At 32.8% G+C, this 21,284-nt stretch overlaps 1 protein-coding gene across 1 annotated transcript; it reads right to left on the bottom strand.

Moving 5' to 3' along the window:
- Nucleotides 1–286: 286 nt before the first annotated feature.
- On the bottom strand, nucleotides 287–1,035 carry LOC139871350 (uncharacterized). Its single transcript, XM_071859069.1, has 2 exons — nucleotides 492–1,035; nucleotides 287–405 (listed from the first exon to the last, which is right to left on the bottom strand). The coding sequence occupies exons 1-2, from the start codon at nucleotides 1,033–1,035 to the stop codon at nucleotides 287–289; spliced, it is 663 nt and encodes a 220-aa protein (XP_071715170.1).
- Between the last annotated feature and the right edge of the window lie 20,249 nt (nucleotides 1,036–21,284).

Here is a 21,284-nt window from a genome sequence, read left to right as displayed (position 1 = left end):
ATCTTAGGGATATCAGATTCAGCAACACGAACCTGATGATACCCTGAGCGCAAATCGATTTTAGAAAGAACAAAGCTCCATGGAGTTGATCGAATAAATCATCGATTCTAGGAAGAGGATACTTATTCTTCATAGTTCTCTTATTTAACTCTCTGTAATCAATACACATTCGGAGCGTTCCATCTTTCTTTTTCATGAATAAAACTGGTGCAGCCCACGGCGAAGAGCTCTGACGAATGAACCCTCGGTCCAACAACTCCTGAATTTGAGACATAATTTCACGGATTTACAAAGGAGCTAATCTGTAAGGGGATTTAGCAACAGGAGTGGCTCCTGGCACCAGATCGATTTTATACTCAACTTCTCTAACCGGCAGTAACCCAGGTAGTTCATCTGGAAATATTTCTGGATATTCAAAAACTACTGGGATATCTGACACTGTTTTCTTATCTTTCTTTGTATCAATGGCGTAGACTAGAAAAGATTCACACCTTTGTCCAGAGATTTCTTAGCTTTCATTATCGAAATTAAAGGATAACCAAATCCACCGCGTTCTCCACGGGCCATCACACGCGTCTCATCGGTTAAAGGAAACGAAATGATTTTCTTATGGCACTTAATGCAAGCCCTATTATGGCTTAACCAATCCATTCCTAATACTAAGTCAAAACTAGCTATATGCATCACTAAATAAGTTATCGGGAAAAGACCTCCATCTATGTCGATGGTAGCTCCAGACACAGATGTTGTGACTGGAACAGTCTTACCATCGGCCACTTCTACTCTCAAACAAGCAGAAATTATTTCGACATGTAAATTCAACTTATCACAGATGGTAACAGACGTGAAGTAGCGGTTTTCTCCAGAATCAAATAGCACACGAGCAGGTACAGAATTTATTAAGAATATACCCGTGATCACGTCGTCTGTAGCAGTAGCAGCATCTACTGACATCTGAAAGGCTCGACCCTCAGGAGCTGGAGGATTCTTTCTTTGATATTCCATAACCGAAGCAGAAGATCCTTCAACAGACATTGTTCTAGCCCCTGAACCCCGCCCAAAAACTTAGCCTCTTCGTCGTTGGACATTCAGCTGATCAATGCCCTTCTTTCTTACAATTCTAGCAAATATTGTCTTTAAAATAACATGACTAAAAATCATGACCCACCGTTCCACATCTCATACATCTCTTAGTCAGAACTGAACACAGTCCAACGTGCGATGATCTGCATGCATGACACCAAACTTTCTAACTGAATCCAGTACCACTCTGAAAGGATTTCCCTATCTGATTGTAACTAGAAGACTTCTTAGACCTAAAACTCGTTTGACTTGCCGCTTGTTTAAGTTGCGACATTTGTTCTTTTCTTCGTTCTTTTGATGCTTTTACATCGCCTTCCACCATTTTTGCCATGGTAAAGGCTTAAGGTTGTTGCTATTCTGGCCATTGTTCGGTATTCGGGTAGTATCATCTCCATGAACTGATCGATTCGGGATTGTTCGTCTGGGAGCCATTGTGGCACAAATCGAAGCTTGTCGGTATATTGCTCAATTACTTCATCAATGGACATTTGTTCTGTCATTTTTAATCCCATGAACTCTATCTTTAACTTAAAAATTTCATATGCAGAGCAATATTGTTCATTCACCTTCGCATAAAACTGATCCCATGTAATTTGACTCAATTGTTACTTTGGTATAGAAGCAGTCAGAGAATCCCACCAGCTCATTGCTTTATTCTTTAATAGCCTACTTGCATATGTAACTTGCAACTCAGGCTCACATTGGCATGCCTTTAACGCCCTTTCTACTTCCCTCAACCAGTATAAGGTTACAGCAGGGTTTGAACTTCCTGAATATTAGGGTGGTTTACAATCAAGGAACTGTTTAAAGGTGCACTTTTTCTTAGTTTCAACTATCGGTTGTTGAAACATAGGGTTCTGAGATGGATTCATCACAAGATTTTGATAAGGGTAGTTGAATTATGGAGGGCACTGGAATTGTGACGGAAATTTGAGACGACCCATCCTAATTCATAAGGACGAATACAACAACATATGATTACATCGTGAGGTATTTGACCTCTATATGATACATTTTACAAACATTTCATTCGTTTTTAAAAGATAAACTTTCATTTCATCGAAAGTTGACAGGCATACATACCATTTCATAATATCCAACTATAAATGACCTAATCTGTCTTTTTTAATAATAATCTTTATTGAACTCAACGACTTGAATGCAACGTCTTTTGAAATATGCCATGAATGACTCTAAGTTATATCTTTAAAAATGAGCAAATGCACAGCGGAAGATTTTTTTCATACCTGAGAATAAACATGCTTTAAAGTGTCAACCAAAAGGTTGGTGAGTTTATTAGTTTATCATCAATATTCATATCCATCATTTTTAATAGACCACAAGATTTCATTTTTCATAAACATCATTCTCATATCAGGCATTTCGCAAACTGCATAGAGATAAAAATCATTCATATGGTGAACACCTGCTAACCGACCTTAACAAGATGCAAATAGAATATCCCCATCATTCCGGGACAACCTTCGAACATGATAAATTCGAAGTACTAAAGCATCTGGTACTTTGGATGGGGCTCGTTGGGCCCAATAGATCTATCTGTAGGATTAGCATCAATTAGGGTGTCTGTTCCCTAATTCTTAGATTACCAGACTAAAAAGGGGCATATTCGATTTCGATAATCCAACCATAGAATTTAGTTTCGATTACTTGTATCTATTTCGTAAAACATTTATAAAAGCAGCGCATGTATTCTCAGTCCCAAAAATATATATTGCAAAAGCATTTAAAAAGAGAGCAAATGAAACTCACTATACGATATTTTGTAGTAAAAATATGCATACGACAGAACTGAACAATGCAGGGTTGGCCTCGGATTCACGAACATATATCAGTTATATATATTAAAACATATAATAACAATTAACGAGTTTATATATTAATAATTTACATATCATATTACTAATTAAGTTATATTTATCCTATGTATTTTAAGTATTTAATATTTATTTTTATAATACATTTATTAATATTAATATAGTAAATACTTATTAAAGTAGTTTAATAATATAATATTTATCATTTATCATAATATATTACAAACAGAAATATATTTCAAGGTTTATATATGATAAGAATATATATTTATATTAATTAATATATTTTATATATAGCTTACATAATGTCATTTTAATAATAAAATTTAGTAATATATAATATTAATATATTTGTAATGTATTTTTGTAAAATAATATTTATTTGTAATAATAACAATAATAGTGATAATAATAATGATAATAATAATAATAATAATGATAATTATAAAAATAATAGTGATAGTAAAAATGATACTTTTGATAATGATAATTTTTAATGGTGATAATAATGATACTAATAATAATAACCTAAATGATAATAATAATAATGTTAATTCTAATATCAATGTTAGTAATAATACTAACAATAATTTTATTAATCATTTTAATACTAATGATAATAATATTAATAGAATTGATAATAATAATAATGATATTACTAATACTAACAATAATGATAATAATATATATTGTATTAACGATACTAATGATTATGTTCTTATTATTAGTAATAACCAAATAACAATAATAACTAATAATAATAATAATAATAATAATAATAATAATAATAATAATAATAATAATAATAATAATAATAATAATAATAATAATAATAATAATAATAATAATAATAATTAAAGTGAGTAAACTACCTTCAAGCTTTTTCTAAAAAAAGCCTCAGACAGAGCTCGAACCCTCGACCTTTCGATAATCCAACAACACTCCTAACCATCCAAGCTGCCTTGTTTTATTTTCTGATTTATACCCGTTTTAATTCTATTTTAACTCCTACTTTTCTGTTTCTAGCCCAATATCATTCCAACCAAGCTTGGCCCAACAGTCCCTAATCGTTTAGCTTATTTTTAGGCCCATTAAACGAAATCCCTTTAATCAAACCCGTTACGCATAGTCCAATTGTTAAGTGACCCATTTATCTTAATAAATGATTCGGTAAAAAAAAATCGTCAATTGGTGGCAGCCGTATCATCTCATCATCGACATACATAACATTCATTATCTTTCATCGAGTGCCACCATCATCATACATTTAACGTCATCGTATATATCACGATTGTCACTTCATTGATTCCTCTTCATCATCATTATTTACTGCGCTAGTCATCATCTTCATCGTAACAGTAAAAGAAGTGGGTTAAATAGAAACAGAAAACAATAACCTTGCAAGTGGTTCTCGGTTGCAGCTGTAGAAAAAAAATGTAACGATGGTGGCGTTTGAGAATGGTGAGATGATGGTGATTGTTCTTGGGGTGGTGTTCTTGGGCAGTTTATGGTTGAGAGAGAGACAGGGAGTAAAAGAAGGGGTTCACGGTGGTGGTTGGCAGATGATGGTTGCAGTAGAAAACAATGAAGTTTGGGTCAAAGTGGGTTTTGTTTGGTGGTCTGTTTGGGTTCTTGGGTTTGTAACCGAAAGTAGAAATAGAAACATGATATCGATGGTGGTTGTGGGTTTGAAGAGGGTGGCGGTTGTAAATGGGTTTTAATGGTGATGATTCAGTGGAGGTGATGGTGTTAAAAGGTGGTCGAATGGTGGTGTTTGTTCGTGGGTGGTTCGAACATAAATAAGGAGTTCGATGTGGTGGTTTGAGATAGTGCTTGGGTGGTGCATCATGAAGTTGTGGTGGTTCAAATGAAAATATTAAAATGGGTTTGATTGGTCTTTGGTTGCAACAAATAAAAAATATCGTGTAGCAGCACCAAGATCGAGTGGTGGTATTTATTTGGAGTTGTGGTTAGTAGCATGGTGACTGTTTTGTATTTTGTTCAAGACTTGGTTGCAACAGAATCATCGAAGCAGTAGTAAGCAATATGATTTGGTGAGTTCATGATTCCAAAATAAGAAAGAAGAAGAGAAAAGAAAAAGAAACAAAAATAAAACGTGATGTGGTGGTTGTAGTTCTCAATAGGTCGAAAACAGAAAAAATAACTATGTGGTTGTTTTCGGTTTAGCAACAACAAGAGGTAGTAGCTCATTTGGTGTAGTGATGCTCGACAAAAAGAGAATAACAGAAAGATGTTCATGTGGGTTTGATTAATTGCAATTTGCAATATTATACATATAGTAATACTCTGAGGGGAAAGTTTTGAAAAGAATATTAAGCATCCAATGATTTTGTTATTTAGCTACCGACACTAATAATTAGGAGTATTATATCATGCTCCGTTGTTAATTAGTGGCGGATAAAAGTCTTCAGAAAAATTCCATATTTTTAAATTAACTATATTTATTTATTTTGGTTATTATGGTATAAAATTCGATACTTAATTTGTTAAATAAAAATTACATCAACTGTCCCTCTCAATTCTGGGTAAAATATAAAAAGTGTTAAAAATTAATAACTAGATCCTAAATACATTTTTAGTAATCCTAAAATTTATAGAACTCATTTTCGGATCACCGTTTATTTTAAAATCATATAAGTTTGAATTTATCTTGCTTAATATCAATCGAATGATGAATGAGTGCTACTATTGTTTACAGAATGAATTCGAAATCAAATATATATATTTTCAATATACTTTTTATATATTTATTTTAATAATAAATTTTATTATTACTTATATCATTTTATTTACAAAATTAATTCTAATAACTACATAATATAATATTTCAAATTATATTAAAATATACATATATACATTTTTAAATATATATGTATCTTATTTACAAATAGTTATTCGTGAATCGTCGAAGCTAGTCGAAGGTAAAATGAATATATTAAACACAGTTCAAAGTTTTTAAGATTTTAACATTACAGACTTTGCTTATCGTGTATAAAACACATAAAGATTAAGTTTAAATTTGGTCGGAAATTTCCGGGTCGTCACAGTACCTACCCGTTAAAGAAATTTCGTCCCGAAATTTGATTGGGATGGTCATGGCTGACAATAAGTATGTTTTCATGACGCATACGAGCTGAAAATTAAAGTTTTATCATCATCGAGTAATATAGACAAAACAATTTGTTTATACGAAGTGTACGAGTGAAGTTATCACAAAAGGGTGAAATGAGAAAATAACATTTCGTCATATCTCTTGACGTAGATACAGTTGATTTTCGGAATTCAAGGGATTTAGAGAAAATTTTTGTAATAAGATTTGGTTCTTCGATAATTAAGGATATTAGGATTTAAAAGCGGCCATCTGCCTCGATTGCTATGTCTGATATTTTCACTATAAATTTAATTTCTCCCGTTCCATTATTTTCCCTATAATTCAGAGTTCCATGCTTTTGTTTCTCCTTCTCAATTTTAAGTCAAGCGAATAATGGTTCAGAATTCGTAGGTATGAATTTCGAAATGAACATAGTTAATGTTCTAAGAAAGAAACGGTAATAGCACAATCTGACTTGTCAAATTACCAGAATTCAAGGGAAAGATAGGACTATCAAGAAAATATGTTCTTGATATGTTTATAGATTAGACAGAATGTAAGAGTCGTGTAACATGGCACATGATGACGTTATAGTCTGTGAATCATTATGTTTCATTAGAAACTCAGCATGACTTACTGTAATATAATCACGTTGATCAAGTGTCATTATATTATAATAACTCATGCTTCAGTTCCCAACACTACTTCATTAACATTCATATTTTAAGTTCGAATTTTTTAGAATTTAGAAACTAAAACAGTTTCCTTTCTGATGTAATACTGATATCGCTAAGAGATAAATGATTTCAAATAAGAATAGTTATGAAAATATCTTCAGAAATATCGTGGATATTTATAATGAAAGATACGATGATATCTTAGAATTTCTAATATCGATGAATGATGATGAAGATTTGTTTTTAAAGGTTTAGAGTTATGAACAAGATATTCGTTAATAACTCCAGCAGGTACTGAATCATTTGGATTCTTTGAAGGCAGGTTTAGTCTTTGTGATTTATCCACAGCCTCCTTCATGGTTTTCTCAATCCGTTTTCCAGTTTCAACTTTTCTGAGCTTTGCCAACATACTATTTTTTTTTCATCAGACTTCCGACTGTTAAGGTCGTTTACAGTTTTTACTGCTTCCTCAGCTTTTTCAGAACTCAGAGTTCTGATTCTTAAGCTATAGTTCTTTTCAGGAATTTTAGAATGGAAGATCATAATTCTAAGAGATAAATGTTATACACATAACTGTTGATGTAGAAATGTTGCGCGATTCAAAATACAGATTTGCTGATTCCCGGTAATTAGTAAGGCAATTCTTGTTACAATATGCGGATGAGTACATGATAGGGTTTTAATGAACAAATATAATGGTTCTTTGGAGAGACTTAAGCCATTGAGTAATGATGTTGCTGGTAAGTTTACTGCTAATATGGTGGAATATAAACGGTTCTCCGATAACGATGATGAAGGGGTAATCTTTATAATAAGGTTTATTCGAATGAAAAATTGAAGTTGATTTGTTGGAGCTGTGACAAAATTGGCTAATTTGAAAAAAAAAAATTGCAATGTTATTTTCGGTAATAACAATGCCAAAGGAGCTATCACAGATACGTTTTAAACATTTACTCAGGTTCCGAGTGTTTTCAGGTGCATAACTATATGCATAAATCTTTCCTTCTGTAGATGAGATGCAGTTGGTTCATTCTATCGATTGAGATGTTTTCAAGTATTATGAAAGGTTTGAACGCAGATTGTAATCGTCAAAATACAAATGAGGTTTAAGATGAAATCAAGTGGCAAACTTGAAAAAATGTTTAGTTTCATATGTTATAATCAATATTTTAATTCATTTTAATTATCCAATGTTAGTAGTCCACAGTTAGTAATTCAATAATTCATATGTAGTTTAATATATAATATTTAAATTAATTAATACGTGTCGTAACCCATTGTATACAAGTCTCAGACTCGATCACAACTCAAAGTATATATATTATTTTAGAATCAACCTCAACCCTGTATAACTAACTCGAACATTACCGCATATAGAGTGTCTATGGTTATTCCAAATAATATATATAGATGACGTCAATATGATATGTCAAAACATTGTATACGTGTCCCGATATTTAAAATGCGTAAATAATAGTATTTAAATGACGATAAATAAAGTGCATAAAATAAATAACAGAAATTAAATGACGATAAATAAAATTGCGAGAATTAAAATTGCGATAATTAAATTGCGATAAATAAATTACAATAAATAAAATGTAATAAGGAATTAACAGTTAGCTAGGAACAGTTAGCTAGAATTTTGTTAGCGTGGATTCTTAACAAAAATTTTCATAGTTAATTTGTTTGTTTCTAACAAATTTTATTTTTTGTCCAATGTTTTCTTCATTATGCCACTTGTTGGATTCTGATAAGTCAAAATCCAAATATGAAATTGAATGAAAATGGTTATTCTGTAGTGAACGGATACGTATATCAGTGGATGTAAGTAGGATAGTAAATGACTGTTGAATCAAATTTGAAGAATGTACAGTGTAACTTATTAATGTGAAATCTAAATATTCCTCGGGTATTACCTACCCGTTAAAATATTTTCACCATTAATAGTTTGTACAAAAGAATTTTTAATTACAATCTTTATGAAAACATATATACATATATATTTTCTTCAGATGTAATCATGGATTTAATGAGTTAATATGATATTAATCTCATTTGCTTTTCGATTTGAGCTAGAATAAGTAATCTCTAAAACTTTTAGAAACCACATATTCTTCGCAGAATATTTCTTCAATGAAGTTATGAATCAATACTTCATCGTTAATTGTTGTTGGTACTCCTTGGTATCTAGGGTGCGTATGACGTTGATGCTCGTGGGACAGATTGTGAAGTTGAGGCGTATGTTGTTGATGGTACGGGTGCTGTTATTGGTGGTTCTGTTGATGTCGGTGATGTTGCTGAAGCTGGTAAGTTTTGCACCATATTCTCCAAATTTATTACTCGAGCGCGAAGCTCGTTGACTTCTTCCATTACTCCAGGATGATTTTCGATCGGAACGAGCGGATGAATAAGGTTTAGAATTTTAGATAGAATATAATCATGGCGAGATACTCTGGAAATGAGTGTGAAAATGGTATTTCGAATGGGTTCACCGGTAAGTGCTTCAGGTTCTTCGTCAAGAGGGAAATGTGGTGGATGGAAGTAATCGCTTTCTTCTTGTCTCCATTGGTTTAGTCGACTAAGAACCCACCCCCATTTTATCCAAAATAGGTGATGGCTAACTGGTTGATCCATTCTGGTTACACTGCTTTAGGAGCTCGAGTGAAACTCCATATCGGAATAGCTGTCGAAATCCGAAGAACTTGAACTAGTGACGAGTTCTATTTCGTACGATTGAGTAAAGGGTTTTTCGGTATGAAATGATTTTCGGATATTGGATGGTATTCTAATTACATAGAATATCTATATATATAGAACAAAATATTTCGTATATTACGAAGGAATTTACGAAATATATTAAGCAAAGTTTATAGTAACAGATATGCTAAGATATGAATTTTGTCTATACACTATTCATGCAATCAATGCAGTAAGATGTGTCTAGACTAAGAATGATAAGTAGGTAATTTTCTACGGATGATAAGTAGATGATTTTCAACTAGAAATGATAAGCAAAACTTTTGACATGCAGACACGGTCGAAGTCCAGACTCACTAATGCATCCTAACAACTATCAGTTAGACACACTAATGCAAGACCTGGTTCGCTAAGACCACCGCTCTGATACTACATGAGACAACCCGTCCTAATCCATAAGGATGAATACAATAACATATGATTACATCGCGAGGTATTTAACCTCTATATGATACGTTTTACAAACATTGCATTCGTTTTTTAAAAGATAAACTTTTATTTCATTGAAAGTTGACAGGCATGCATACCATTTCATAATATCCAACTATAAATGACCTAATCTGTCATTTTTTAATAATAATCTTTATTGAACTCAGCTACTTGAATGCAACGTCTTTTGAAATATGCCATGAATGACTACAAGTTATATCTTTAAAAATGAGCAAATGCACAGCGGAAGATTTCTTTCATACCTGAGAATAAACATGCTTTAAAGTGTCAACCAAAAGGTTGGTGAGTTCATTAGTTTTCATCAATATTCATATCCATCATTTTTAATAGACCACAAGATTTCATTTTTCATAAACATCATTCTCATATCAGGCATTTCGTAAACTGCATAGAGATAAAAATCATTCATATGGTGAACACCTGCTAACCGACCTTAACAAGATGCATATAGAATATCCCCATCATTCCGGGACAACCTTCGGACATGATAAATTCGAAGTACTAAAGCATCCGGTACTTTGGATGGGGCTCGTTGGGCCCAATAGATCTATCTTTAGGATTCGCATCAATTAGGGTGTCTGTTCCCTAATTCTTAGATTACCAGACTAAAAAGGGGCATATTCGATTTCGATAATCCAACCATAGAATGTAGTTTCGATTACTTGTGTCTATTTTGTAAAACATTTATAAAAGCAGCGCATGTATTCTCAGTCCCAAAAATATATATTGCAAAAGCATTTAAAAAGGGAGCAAATGAAACTCACTTTACGATATTTTGTAGTAAAAATATGCATACGACGGAACTGAACAATGCAGGGTTGGCCTCGGATTCACGAACCTATATCAGTTATATATATTAAAACATATAATAACAATTAACGAGTTAATATTTTAATAATTTACATATCATATTACTAATTAAGTTATATTTATCCTATGTATTTTAAGTAGTTAATATTTATTTTTATAATACATTTATTAATATTAATATAGTAAATACTTATTAAAGTAGTTTAATAATATAATATTTATCATTTATCATAATATATTACAAACAGAAAGTTATTTCAAGGTGTATATATGATAAGAATATATATTTATATTAATTAATATATTTTATATATAGCTTACATAATGTCATTTTAATAATAAATTTAGTAATATATAATATTAATATATTTGTAATGTATTTTTGTAAAATAATATTTATTTGCAATAATAACAATAATAGTGATAATAATAATAATGATAATGATAAAAATAATAGTGATAGTAAAAATGATACTTTTGATAATGATAATTTTTAATGGTAATAATAATAATAATTTTAATAATGATACTAATAATAATAATAACCTAAATGATAATAATAATGTTAATTCTAATATCAATGTTAGTAATAATACTAACAATAATTTTATTAATCATTTTAATACTAATGATAATAATATTAATAGAATTGATAATAATAATAATAATAATAATAATAATAATAATAATAATAATAATAATAATAATAATAATAATAATAATAATAATAATAATAATAATATTACTAATACTAACAATAATGATAATAATATTAATTGTATTAACGATACTAATAATTATGTTCTTATTATTAGTAATAACCTAATAACAATAATAATAATAATAATAATAATAATAATAATAATAATAATAATAATAATAATAATAATAATAATAATAATAATAATAATAATAATAATAATAATAATAATAATAATAATAATAATAATAATAATAATAATAATAATTAAAGTGAGTAAACTACCTTCAAGCTTTTTCTAAAAAAAATGCCTCAGACAGAGCTCAAACCCTCGACCTTTCACTAATCCAACAACACTCCTAACCATCCAAGCTGCCTTGTTTTATTTTCTGATTTATACCCGTTTTAATTCTATTTTAACTCATACTTTTCTGTTTCTAGCCCAATATCATTCCAACCAAGCTTGGCCCAACAGTCCCTAATCGTTTAGCTTATTGTTAGGCCCAATAAATGAAATCCATTTAATCAAACCCGTTACGCATAGTCTAATTGTTAAGTGACCCATTTATCTTAATAAATGATTCGGTAAAAAAAATAATCGTTAATTGGTGACAGCCGTATCATCTCATCATCGACATACATAACATTCATTATCTTTCATCGAGTGCCACCATCATCATACATTTAACATCATCGTATATATCACGATTGTCACTTCATTGATTCCTCTTCATCATCGTTATTTACTACGGTGGTCATCATCTTCATCGTAATCGTAAAAGAAGTGGGTTAAATAGAAACAGAAAACAATAACCTTGCAAGTGGTTCTCGATTGCAGCTGTAGAAAAAAAATGTAACGATGGTGGCGTTTGAGAATGGTGAGATGATGGTGATTGTTCTTGGGGTGGTGTTCTTGGGCGGTTTATGGTTGAGAGAGAGACATGGAGTAAAAGAGGTGTTTCACGGTGGTGGTTGGCAGATGATGGTTGCAGTAGAAAACAATGAAGTTTGGGTCAAAGTGGGTTTAGTTTGGTGGTCTATTTGGGTTCTTGGGTTTGTAACCGAAAGTAGAAATAGAAACATGATATCGATGGTGGTTGTGGGTTTGAAGAGGGTGGCGGTTGTAAATGGGTTTTAATGGTGATGATTCGGTGGAGGTGATGGTGTTAGAAGGTGGTCGAATGGTGGTGTTTGTTCGTGGGTGGTTCGAACAGAAACAAGGAGTTCGATTTGATGGTTTGAGATAGTGCTTGGGTGGTGCATCATGAAGTTGTGGTGGTTCAATTGAAAATATTAAAATGGGTTTGATTGGTCTTTGGTTGCAACAAATAAAAAATATCGTGTAGCAACACCAAGATCGAGTGGTGGTATTTATTTGGAGTTATGGTTAGTAGCATGGTGACTGTTTTGTATTTCGTTCAATATTTGGTTGCAACAGAATCATCAAAGCAGTAGTAAGCAATATGATTTGGTGAGTTCATGATTCCAAAATAAGAAAGAAGAAGAGAAAAGAAAAAGAAACAAAAAAAAACGTGATGTGGTGGTTGTAGTTCTCAATAGTTCCGAAATAGAAAAAAATAACTCTGTGGTTGTTTTTGGTTTAGCAACAACAAGAGGTAGTAGCTCATTTGGTGTAGTGATGCTCGACAAAAAGAGAATAACAGAAAGATGTTCATGTGGGTTTGATTAATTGCAATTTGCAATATTATACATATAGTAATACTCTGAGTGGAAAGTTTTGAAAAGAATAGTAAGCAGCCAATGGTTTTGTTATTTAGCTACCGACACTAATAATTAGGATTATTATATCATGCTCCGTTGTTAATTAGTGGCGGATAAAAGTCTTCAGAAAAATCTCATATTTTAAATTAACTATATTTATTTATTTTGGTTATTATGGTATAAACTTCGATCCTTAATTTGTTAAATAAAAATTACATCAACTGTCCCTCCATTCTGGGTAAAATACAAAAAGTGTTAAAATTTAATAACTAGATCCTAAATACATTTTTAGTAAGCCTAAAATTTATAGAACGCATTTTCGGATCACCGTTTATTTTGAAATCATATAAGTTTGAATTTATTTTGCTTAATATCAATCGAATGATGAATGAGTGCTACTATCGTTTACAGAATGAATTCGAAATCAAATATATATATTTTCAATATACTTTATATATATTTATTTTAATAATAAATTTTATTATTACTTATATCATTTTATTTACAAAATTAATTCTAATAACTATATAATATAATATTTCAAATTATATTAAAATATACATATATACATTTTTAAATATATATGTATCTTATTTACAAATAGTTATTCGTGAATAGTCGGAACTAGTCGAAGGTCAAATGAATATATTAAACACAGTTCAAAGTTTTTAAGATTTCAACATTACAGACTTTGCTTATCGTGTAGGAAACATATAAAGATTAAGTTTAAATTTGGTCGAAAATTTCCGGGTCGTCACAAAATTGGTTTTAGACTTGTGGTGGTTGAGAAGTGTTCCCCATCGGCATAAATGAATATTGTGGGATCAGAAAACCAGGAGGTGTAGGCTCAACATTTACATTTGAAATCACAATAGATTGAGTATTTTCCAGTTCTGTTACCCTATCCCTAGATTCTTTTAACTGACTTTCCAACTGATTGATATATTCCTGTTGATCGTCGTCAGGAACATATCCCTCTTCAGGAGCTCTGAAGGTTCCTGGGGTCAGAGGGGCATTGACATTTTTGTTGGTTTCTGTCATACATGTCCTGTCACATCATCTCAGAAAAGTTTAGTGGATAATCGGTTAGTACTTATCTACAAACATAACTAAATCTCTACATTCACTTAACTCCATCCCCACTCGTATGTTTGACACGACTCTAATCAAGGTTTGGGAATATGACATCCGAGTGTACACGCGGCTAAACCTAAGCACTAATACCAACTTGTAAGACCGTGGTTTTTTTTTTAATTTTAAAACACAGCGGAAAGCAAACGAACACTTTATATTATAAAACATATTAATAATATACAAACTACGTTTATTCCAGTGATATTATACATCCTGTATTATGATTACAAAACATCAGAGTTTAAGCGTGTCAAACATAACTAGACCAAAATACGACTTCTCCTGTCCCGAGCATAAAAGCACCAAACCTACACGGGAGAAGATGTGGGGGATTACCACGAAGCTAAGTGAATGAAATAATCCTAACAAATATCAGCATACAGCATCAAGCTATAAAACAATTGCATAAACACAACAATTCACATAATCTTAAGGAGGCCGGCGGCCTGGCCTGACCATTAACTACTAGCTGATATGGCCAGAGTTTACCGATAGTTCTTTGTCTACTGAATACTTATTATAGAAATCCAGACGTAACGAACACGTCCTTTAAATTACACTACCCAGACAGTAACATTAAACCCAACCTAACAAATCAAGGTTGACTCCTTCAGCCTAACAAATCAAGGCCGATAATCACAATGTGCACATAATCATACATATACAACATAGTATATTCAACAATAATATAATCAGGTCGGGCCGAACATGGCAATAGTAGCATAACCCGCTACTCTATAAAAATATCTGAAAGGATAGTTCCACTCACCTGATATCACAAGGCAAGAACTCAAAGATCTTATATTACTGAGTCTTCTCTTTTCCTTTGTCACCTGGAAAAAAGGATATTTTCGAGTCAGACACAATCCCAATAAATAACGACATCAATCAAACATGTAGCACTAATGAAACCAATCAAACCTCATACACGTGGGGGTTCTTAATCACACATATGTAAGGACCTACGTGCGTGTGACTTTGTCACGTGCACGGGTAACATAACAAACATGTAGTTTTCATATAACTATAACTATTAAAAATAGTAATAACATTAGGGATCTATGTATTAACGCATTTCTAGCCTCTCTCCACTGTCCCAATAATTTAATATTATAATTAATAATAATAATAATAATAATAATAATAATAATTATTATTATTATTATTATTATTATTATAATAACAAAAATATCTCATAATAAATGTACATAGCCTGTATTTAATCAAACAACTATTAACAAAATAATAGCATATATTTTAGTTTTATAAAATAATACGATAATATTTACTTTACGATCTTTTTCAAAGATCTAGACGCACTTAAGATGCTCGTAGCTCTAGCTTGCGCTCCTTGTACTATAATAACTATATCCTTGGATTACTACTTCTTACGACTATTTGAGATGTGTGTAATGATCGTTGTGAAAATAGGATGACTTGAACAAATGTAAGGAGCCATCTATTTATACTATTGTCTACCAGGTGACTAAGCATCTATTGATTCTAGACATTCAAGTATAGTTCGCAACTTGAATACTATGTGGCTTCACTCCATAAAATTTTAACATACAAGTAATGTTACTAAGTAGGTTACAAAGCACCATACTTGAGTGATTTTTTCATGTTAAGTGTATGTGTCAACTATTCTTTCAAACTTAACATTTAAGAAATACGACACCTATATCTAGCAGCTTATTCATGCGAACTAGATAGAGTTTGAACACAAGGATACTACTCCGTATAATCTAATTATAATGTTACTATTATTATCATCTTTAACTTTAATAGTGATGGAATTTAATAAGTTTCAAAACAACATGTTCATGTAGTTTACACAATCATAAAACCAATTTTAAGATAGTTAATACGAGCGGAAGCATTAATAGAACATGTATATTTGTAAAGCCATTTTGTTAAATTCCATATTAATATCAAGTCTTGAAATCATGCTTACAAATATAACAAGATTAGAAGAGAGTTTATACCTCCTCCAAGATTGTAGAGGGCTGAATTTTGGACAGCAAAATGTAGAAGAAGATGATGCAAAATGAGCTTCTAACTTGAAGCCTCAAGTGTGTAATACCCCAAGCTTTGAATCACCAACACCTTCTACTAATTTATTAGGCTTTTGACACTTGAGTTAGCTAGATTAACAAGCAAAATAAACCTCTCTACCCTTGTGAAACTTTCAGCCAGCTGAATGTAGGTAGGAAAATAGAGAGAATTTTTTAGCTAGCTATTTCATGTATTAGTTAATCACTTGATATAAGTGCACTTTGCATGTCCTTAAGCAATGTGCATTTTGAAAGCCACAAAAGAGCATGTGTGGTCTTCCCTTGGAACCACAAAACCGCCACTACCCCTTTGTTTTATACAAGATTTGTTAAAATTAAACTTGTAATAAAAAAGGCCATGCATATGTGTTGTTACTTGCAATTTTATAAACAAATTTATAAAACATAACACATTTTAATTATTTAAACTTATAAATAATTAAATTCTTTGTAAATATAAATTATCCAGATAATTTATCTCAAGTGATAATATTCTATTTTAGAAAACCGATTTTCTAAAGTTCAAGTGTCGTGTATATACTTAATGACCCAATTGTTAAGTTTAAATACATATAAAGTGTTGGTAAGCTTGTTATTGGGTATGACCCGACTTGGATCATAACACATTAGCCACATTAATTTAATATGTCTCTCGGGCATACGAAATACTTTCAATCTCCCACTTGCACGAGAAACATAAGAAATTAATGCAAGTGATGGATACCACCTAACGACCGTCCATCACCCCCAATATGTTATGACTTTGTGCCATTCAATAACATCATCCCTTTCGAGTTCCCATCTCGGATATGAATAGGTGAATCTTTTCATTATATCCTTTCATCCTAGATGTCATGTTAAATCCAAGAGACACAGAATGATCACTCTCTTTTAGGTTTAACTTTATCAGGCCTTAGACATCTGACTCTCAACGAATGAGAGGGACAAATTCCATCTTGACTACATACGTCCTACATATATACCTTGCATTATACCTGAGCTCTTCCTTATGAACTACCATATTTCAGAATAGTGAAGGAAAGAATCAAGGCACAATACTTGGTGAATATCCGAACCCAATATGTATCTCAGGTCAGAGGATACAATGATATTCGCCTTTACTCAAGACTACATGTGATCAACCACAAAGGCTCCATTTAGTAAGTCTTGAGGGCGGGTCTTCCAATATTTGTATCCCATAAATATCTATGAACCTTGGTAACAACCTTGCCCCACATTCATCCCGTGAATGTATACCAATCCAAGTTCATAATAGTCTAAACCTCACACTTGTTCCCACAAATGTGATCGACTATGGAATTTAGAATAATTACTTATTCATGGATAAAATATGCAAAATAAGAACATAACTCAAAATGAATTAATGCCATAATTATATTAATGAGTTTGAACAATTTCGTTCCGTTACAATACTTAAAACAGATCATGACCAATCACTAGAATATCGAAGCCCTAATGTACAAACATGTCCTGTATGTTTTGATCCATGTAAGAGCTTCGTGAGAGGATCCGCTATATTAATATCTGTGTGAACTTTGCGAATACATATCTTTCCCTTTTCAACTTCATCCCTTATGTAGTTGAATCTTCGCTCAATGTGATGGGTCTTTTGGTGAGCATGAGGTTCCTTGATTTGAGCAATCACACCCTCGTTGTCACAAAAGATCTCAAGAGGGTCCTGAATGGAAGGGACTACTCCTAAGTCGTCGATGAATTTCTTCATCCATGCAGCTTCCTGAGCTGCCAATGATGCGGCGATGTATTCCGACTCTGTAGTGGATAAAGCAACAACATCCTGTTTTGAACTCTTCCAAGAGACCGCACCTCCATTTAACGTGAAGACATAACCGGATTGTGATCGAGAATCATCTCGATCAGTTTGGAAACTCGCGTCCACGTAACCTTTTACAGCGAGTTCCTCCTCACCAGACCCATATATTAGAAACATATCCTTAGTCCTCCTAAGGTATTTCAATATACTTTTAACCGCAATCCAATGACTGTTTCCTGGGTTATTCTGGTATCTACTTGTCAAGCTTAGGGCGCATGACACATCCGGTCTAGTGCATATCATTGCATACATGATTGACCCAATAGCAGATGCATACGGGACTCTTTTCATTCTCTCTTGTTCATCTTTCATGGTAGGGTACTGAGATGAACTGAGAGGCGTTCCTCTCTGAATAGGTACCAAACCACTCTTAGAGTTCTCCATCTTGAACCTTTTTAAGACCTTTTCAATGTATGCACTTTGATTCAAACCTATCAGTTTCTTGGATCTATTCCTGTAGATCCCAATCCCCAAAACGTATTGTGCTTCTCCAAGATCCTTAATGGAGAAGCATTTACTTAGCCAAGTTTTGACACCTTCCATTGCCGGAATATCATTTCCAAATAACAATATATCATCCACATATAGTACAAGGAACATGATAGTGCTCCCACTAGCTTTCTTATATACACAAACTTCATCACCATTTTTAATGAAGCCAAATTTCTCGGCTTCCTCATTAAAGCGATGATTCCACATTCTAGATGCTTGTTTCAATCCGTAGATTGACTTCTTTAACTTGCATACCTTTTTAGGATATTTCGAATCAACAAAACCTTCAGGCTGAACCATATAGACATCTTCCACAAGATATCCATTTAGGAAAGCAGTCTTGACATCCATTTACCATATTTCATAATCATAATGAGCAGCAATGGCAAATAATATCCTAATAGACTTTAGCATTGCCACAAGCGAAAAAGTTTCATCATAGTCAACCCCTTGAGTTTGAGTGAAACCTTTTGCTACAAGTCTAGCTTTATATGTATCCAAGTTTCCATGTATGTCGGTTTTCATTTTGAAAAGCCATTTACAATCAACTAGCCTTGAGCCAGCAGGTTGTGCAACAAGTTCCCAAACTTGGTTGTCATACATGGATTGCATCTCAGCGTTCATGGCTTCCTGCCATTTATCCTTATCAATCCTTGATAAAGCATCTTGGTAGTTTGCTGGTTCATCCAAATCAACCACATAGCAACCATCCATGAGAAACCCATATCTCTCAGGAGGATTACTAATCCTACCAGATCTGCGAACGTCTTGTGTATTTTGATCATCCATTTGATCATTCTCAACATTTTCATGTTGAGTACTAGTGTCAACCAATTGTGTATCATCTACTTGATCTTGAATCTCTTCAAGATTTAATTTCCTTTCACTTTCGCCTTCCATTAAGAACTTAGTTTCAAGGAATTCTGCCTTCCGAGCAACAAATACATTCTGCTCAGAAGGATCATAGAAATAATATCCCATATTATCCTTGGGATATCCTATGAAGATACACTTCGTGGATCGAGCATTCAACTTATTAGGGACGTAACGCTTAGGGTAAGCTTCACATCCCCATACCTTTAAGTATGATAGAGATGGAGGTTTTCCAAACCACATCTCATGAGGTGTTCGTTCCACTTTCTTGGTTGGGGCCATATTTAAAATACGAGCCGCGGAGCATAGATAATAACCCCAAAATGATAGAGGTAACGAGCTTCTAGCCATCACAGATCGAACCATATCCATTAGGGTTTGGTTCCTCCTTTCGGAAACTCCATTAAGTTGGGGTGTTCCAGGAGGAGTGAGTTGCGAGATGATCCCACAACCTTTAAGATGATCTTGGAAAGCATCGCTAAGGTATTCACCTCCTCTATCGGTACGAAGTACCTTGATTGTCTTATTGAGTTGATTTTGTACTTCGTTTTGATATTCTTTGAATGCCTCAAAAGTTTTGTCCTTATGTCTTAACAAGTAGACATATCCGAAATGACTGAAGTCATCAATGAATGTAATGAAGTATCTTTCACCATTCCTAGTTATGGTCTTAAAGGGTCCACATACATCCGAATGTATTAATCCCAATAAGTCTTTAGCCCTTTCATAGGTCCCTTTGAAAGGTGCTTTTGTCATTTTGCCTTGTAAACAAGATTCACATACGTCAAACTAGTCTAGTTCATTTTATTTCAAAAGTCCATTCTTTTGAAGTGTATGCATTCGATTCTTGTTTATGTGACCAAGGCGACAATGCCATAAGTAGGAATCACTCAAATCCCTCTTGAGTTTCTTGGTGTTTGCATAGAATATTGAGCTATCATGTGATGTGTCATCATGAACCAATTCATAAATACCATTCAAAGGCGAAGCCTTAAAATAGAACACATTATCTAAAGAAACATGGATATCATCATTAATGAAATTAAGATTAAAACCATATTGTTTCAAACGGGATACAGAAATAATGTTTCGCGATAAATCGGGTGCATACAAAACATTTTTCAAAATAAGTTCCAAACTACTTGGAAGCTTTAGAATAAAGTCTCCTTGAGCTACTACGTGCACCTTAGCTCCATTTCCCATGTAGAGATTTGATGTTCCCGCTTCTTATTTACTTCTTTTGAACCCCTGCATAGAATTGCAAATGTGAATTCCACATCCCGTGTCTAATACCCATGTATTAGAAGAAGTAATACTAAGCTCAATTTATACCATATATACATTACCTGAGGATTGCCCTGCATCCCTCTTTTCCTTCAACTCCTTAAGGTAGACCGGGCAGTTTCGTTTCCAGTGACCCATTTCACCGCAACCGAAGCACGGATCTTCCTTGGGGTTAGCTTTACCGGCAACCTTTTGCTTCTTGTTGTTGTTGGTTGGGGTAACCATCTTCCCCTTTCCCTTACCCTTGCCTTGGTAGGCGGGTCCTTTCCTCTTAGTCGCCTTCGGCTTAGAAGTGTTTTTGGACCCGCCTTCATTGATTATAAACATGGGTGAAGCCCTTTTACCCATGCTTACTTCGGCCGTCTTAAGCATGGCATGTAATTCGCCAATGCTTTTATCCTAACCATTCATATTATAATTTAACACGAATGTGTCAAACCTCTTTG

The sequence above is a fragment of the Rutidosis leptorrhynchoides genome, chromosome 10 (assembly GCF_046630445.1).
Source record: "Rutidosis leptorrhynchoides isolate AG116_Rl617_1_P2 chromosome 10, CSIRO_AGI_Rlap_v1, whole genome shotgun sequence".
NCBI lineage: Eukaryota > Viridiplantae > Streptophyta > Magnoliopsida > Asterales > Asteraceae > Rutidosis > Rutidosis leptorrhynchoides.
Note: the sequence above shows the minus strand (reverse complement) of the source record. Positions and strands in the feature narration are given on the sequence as shown.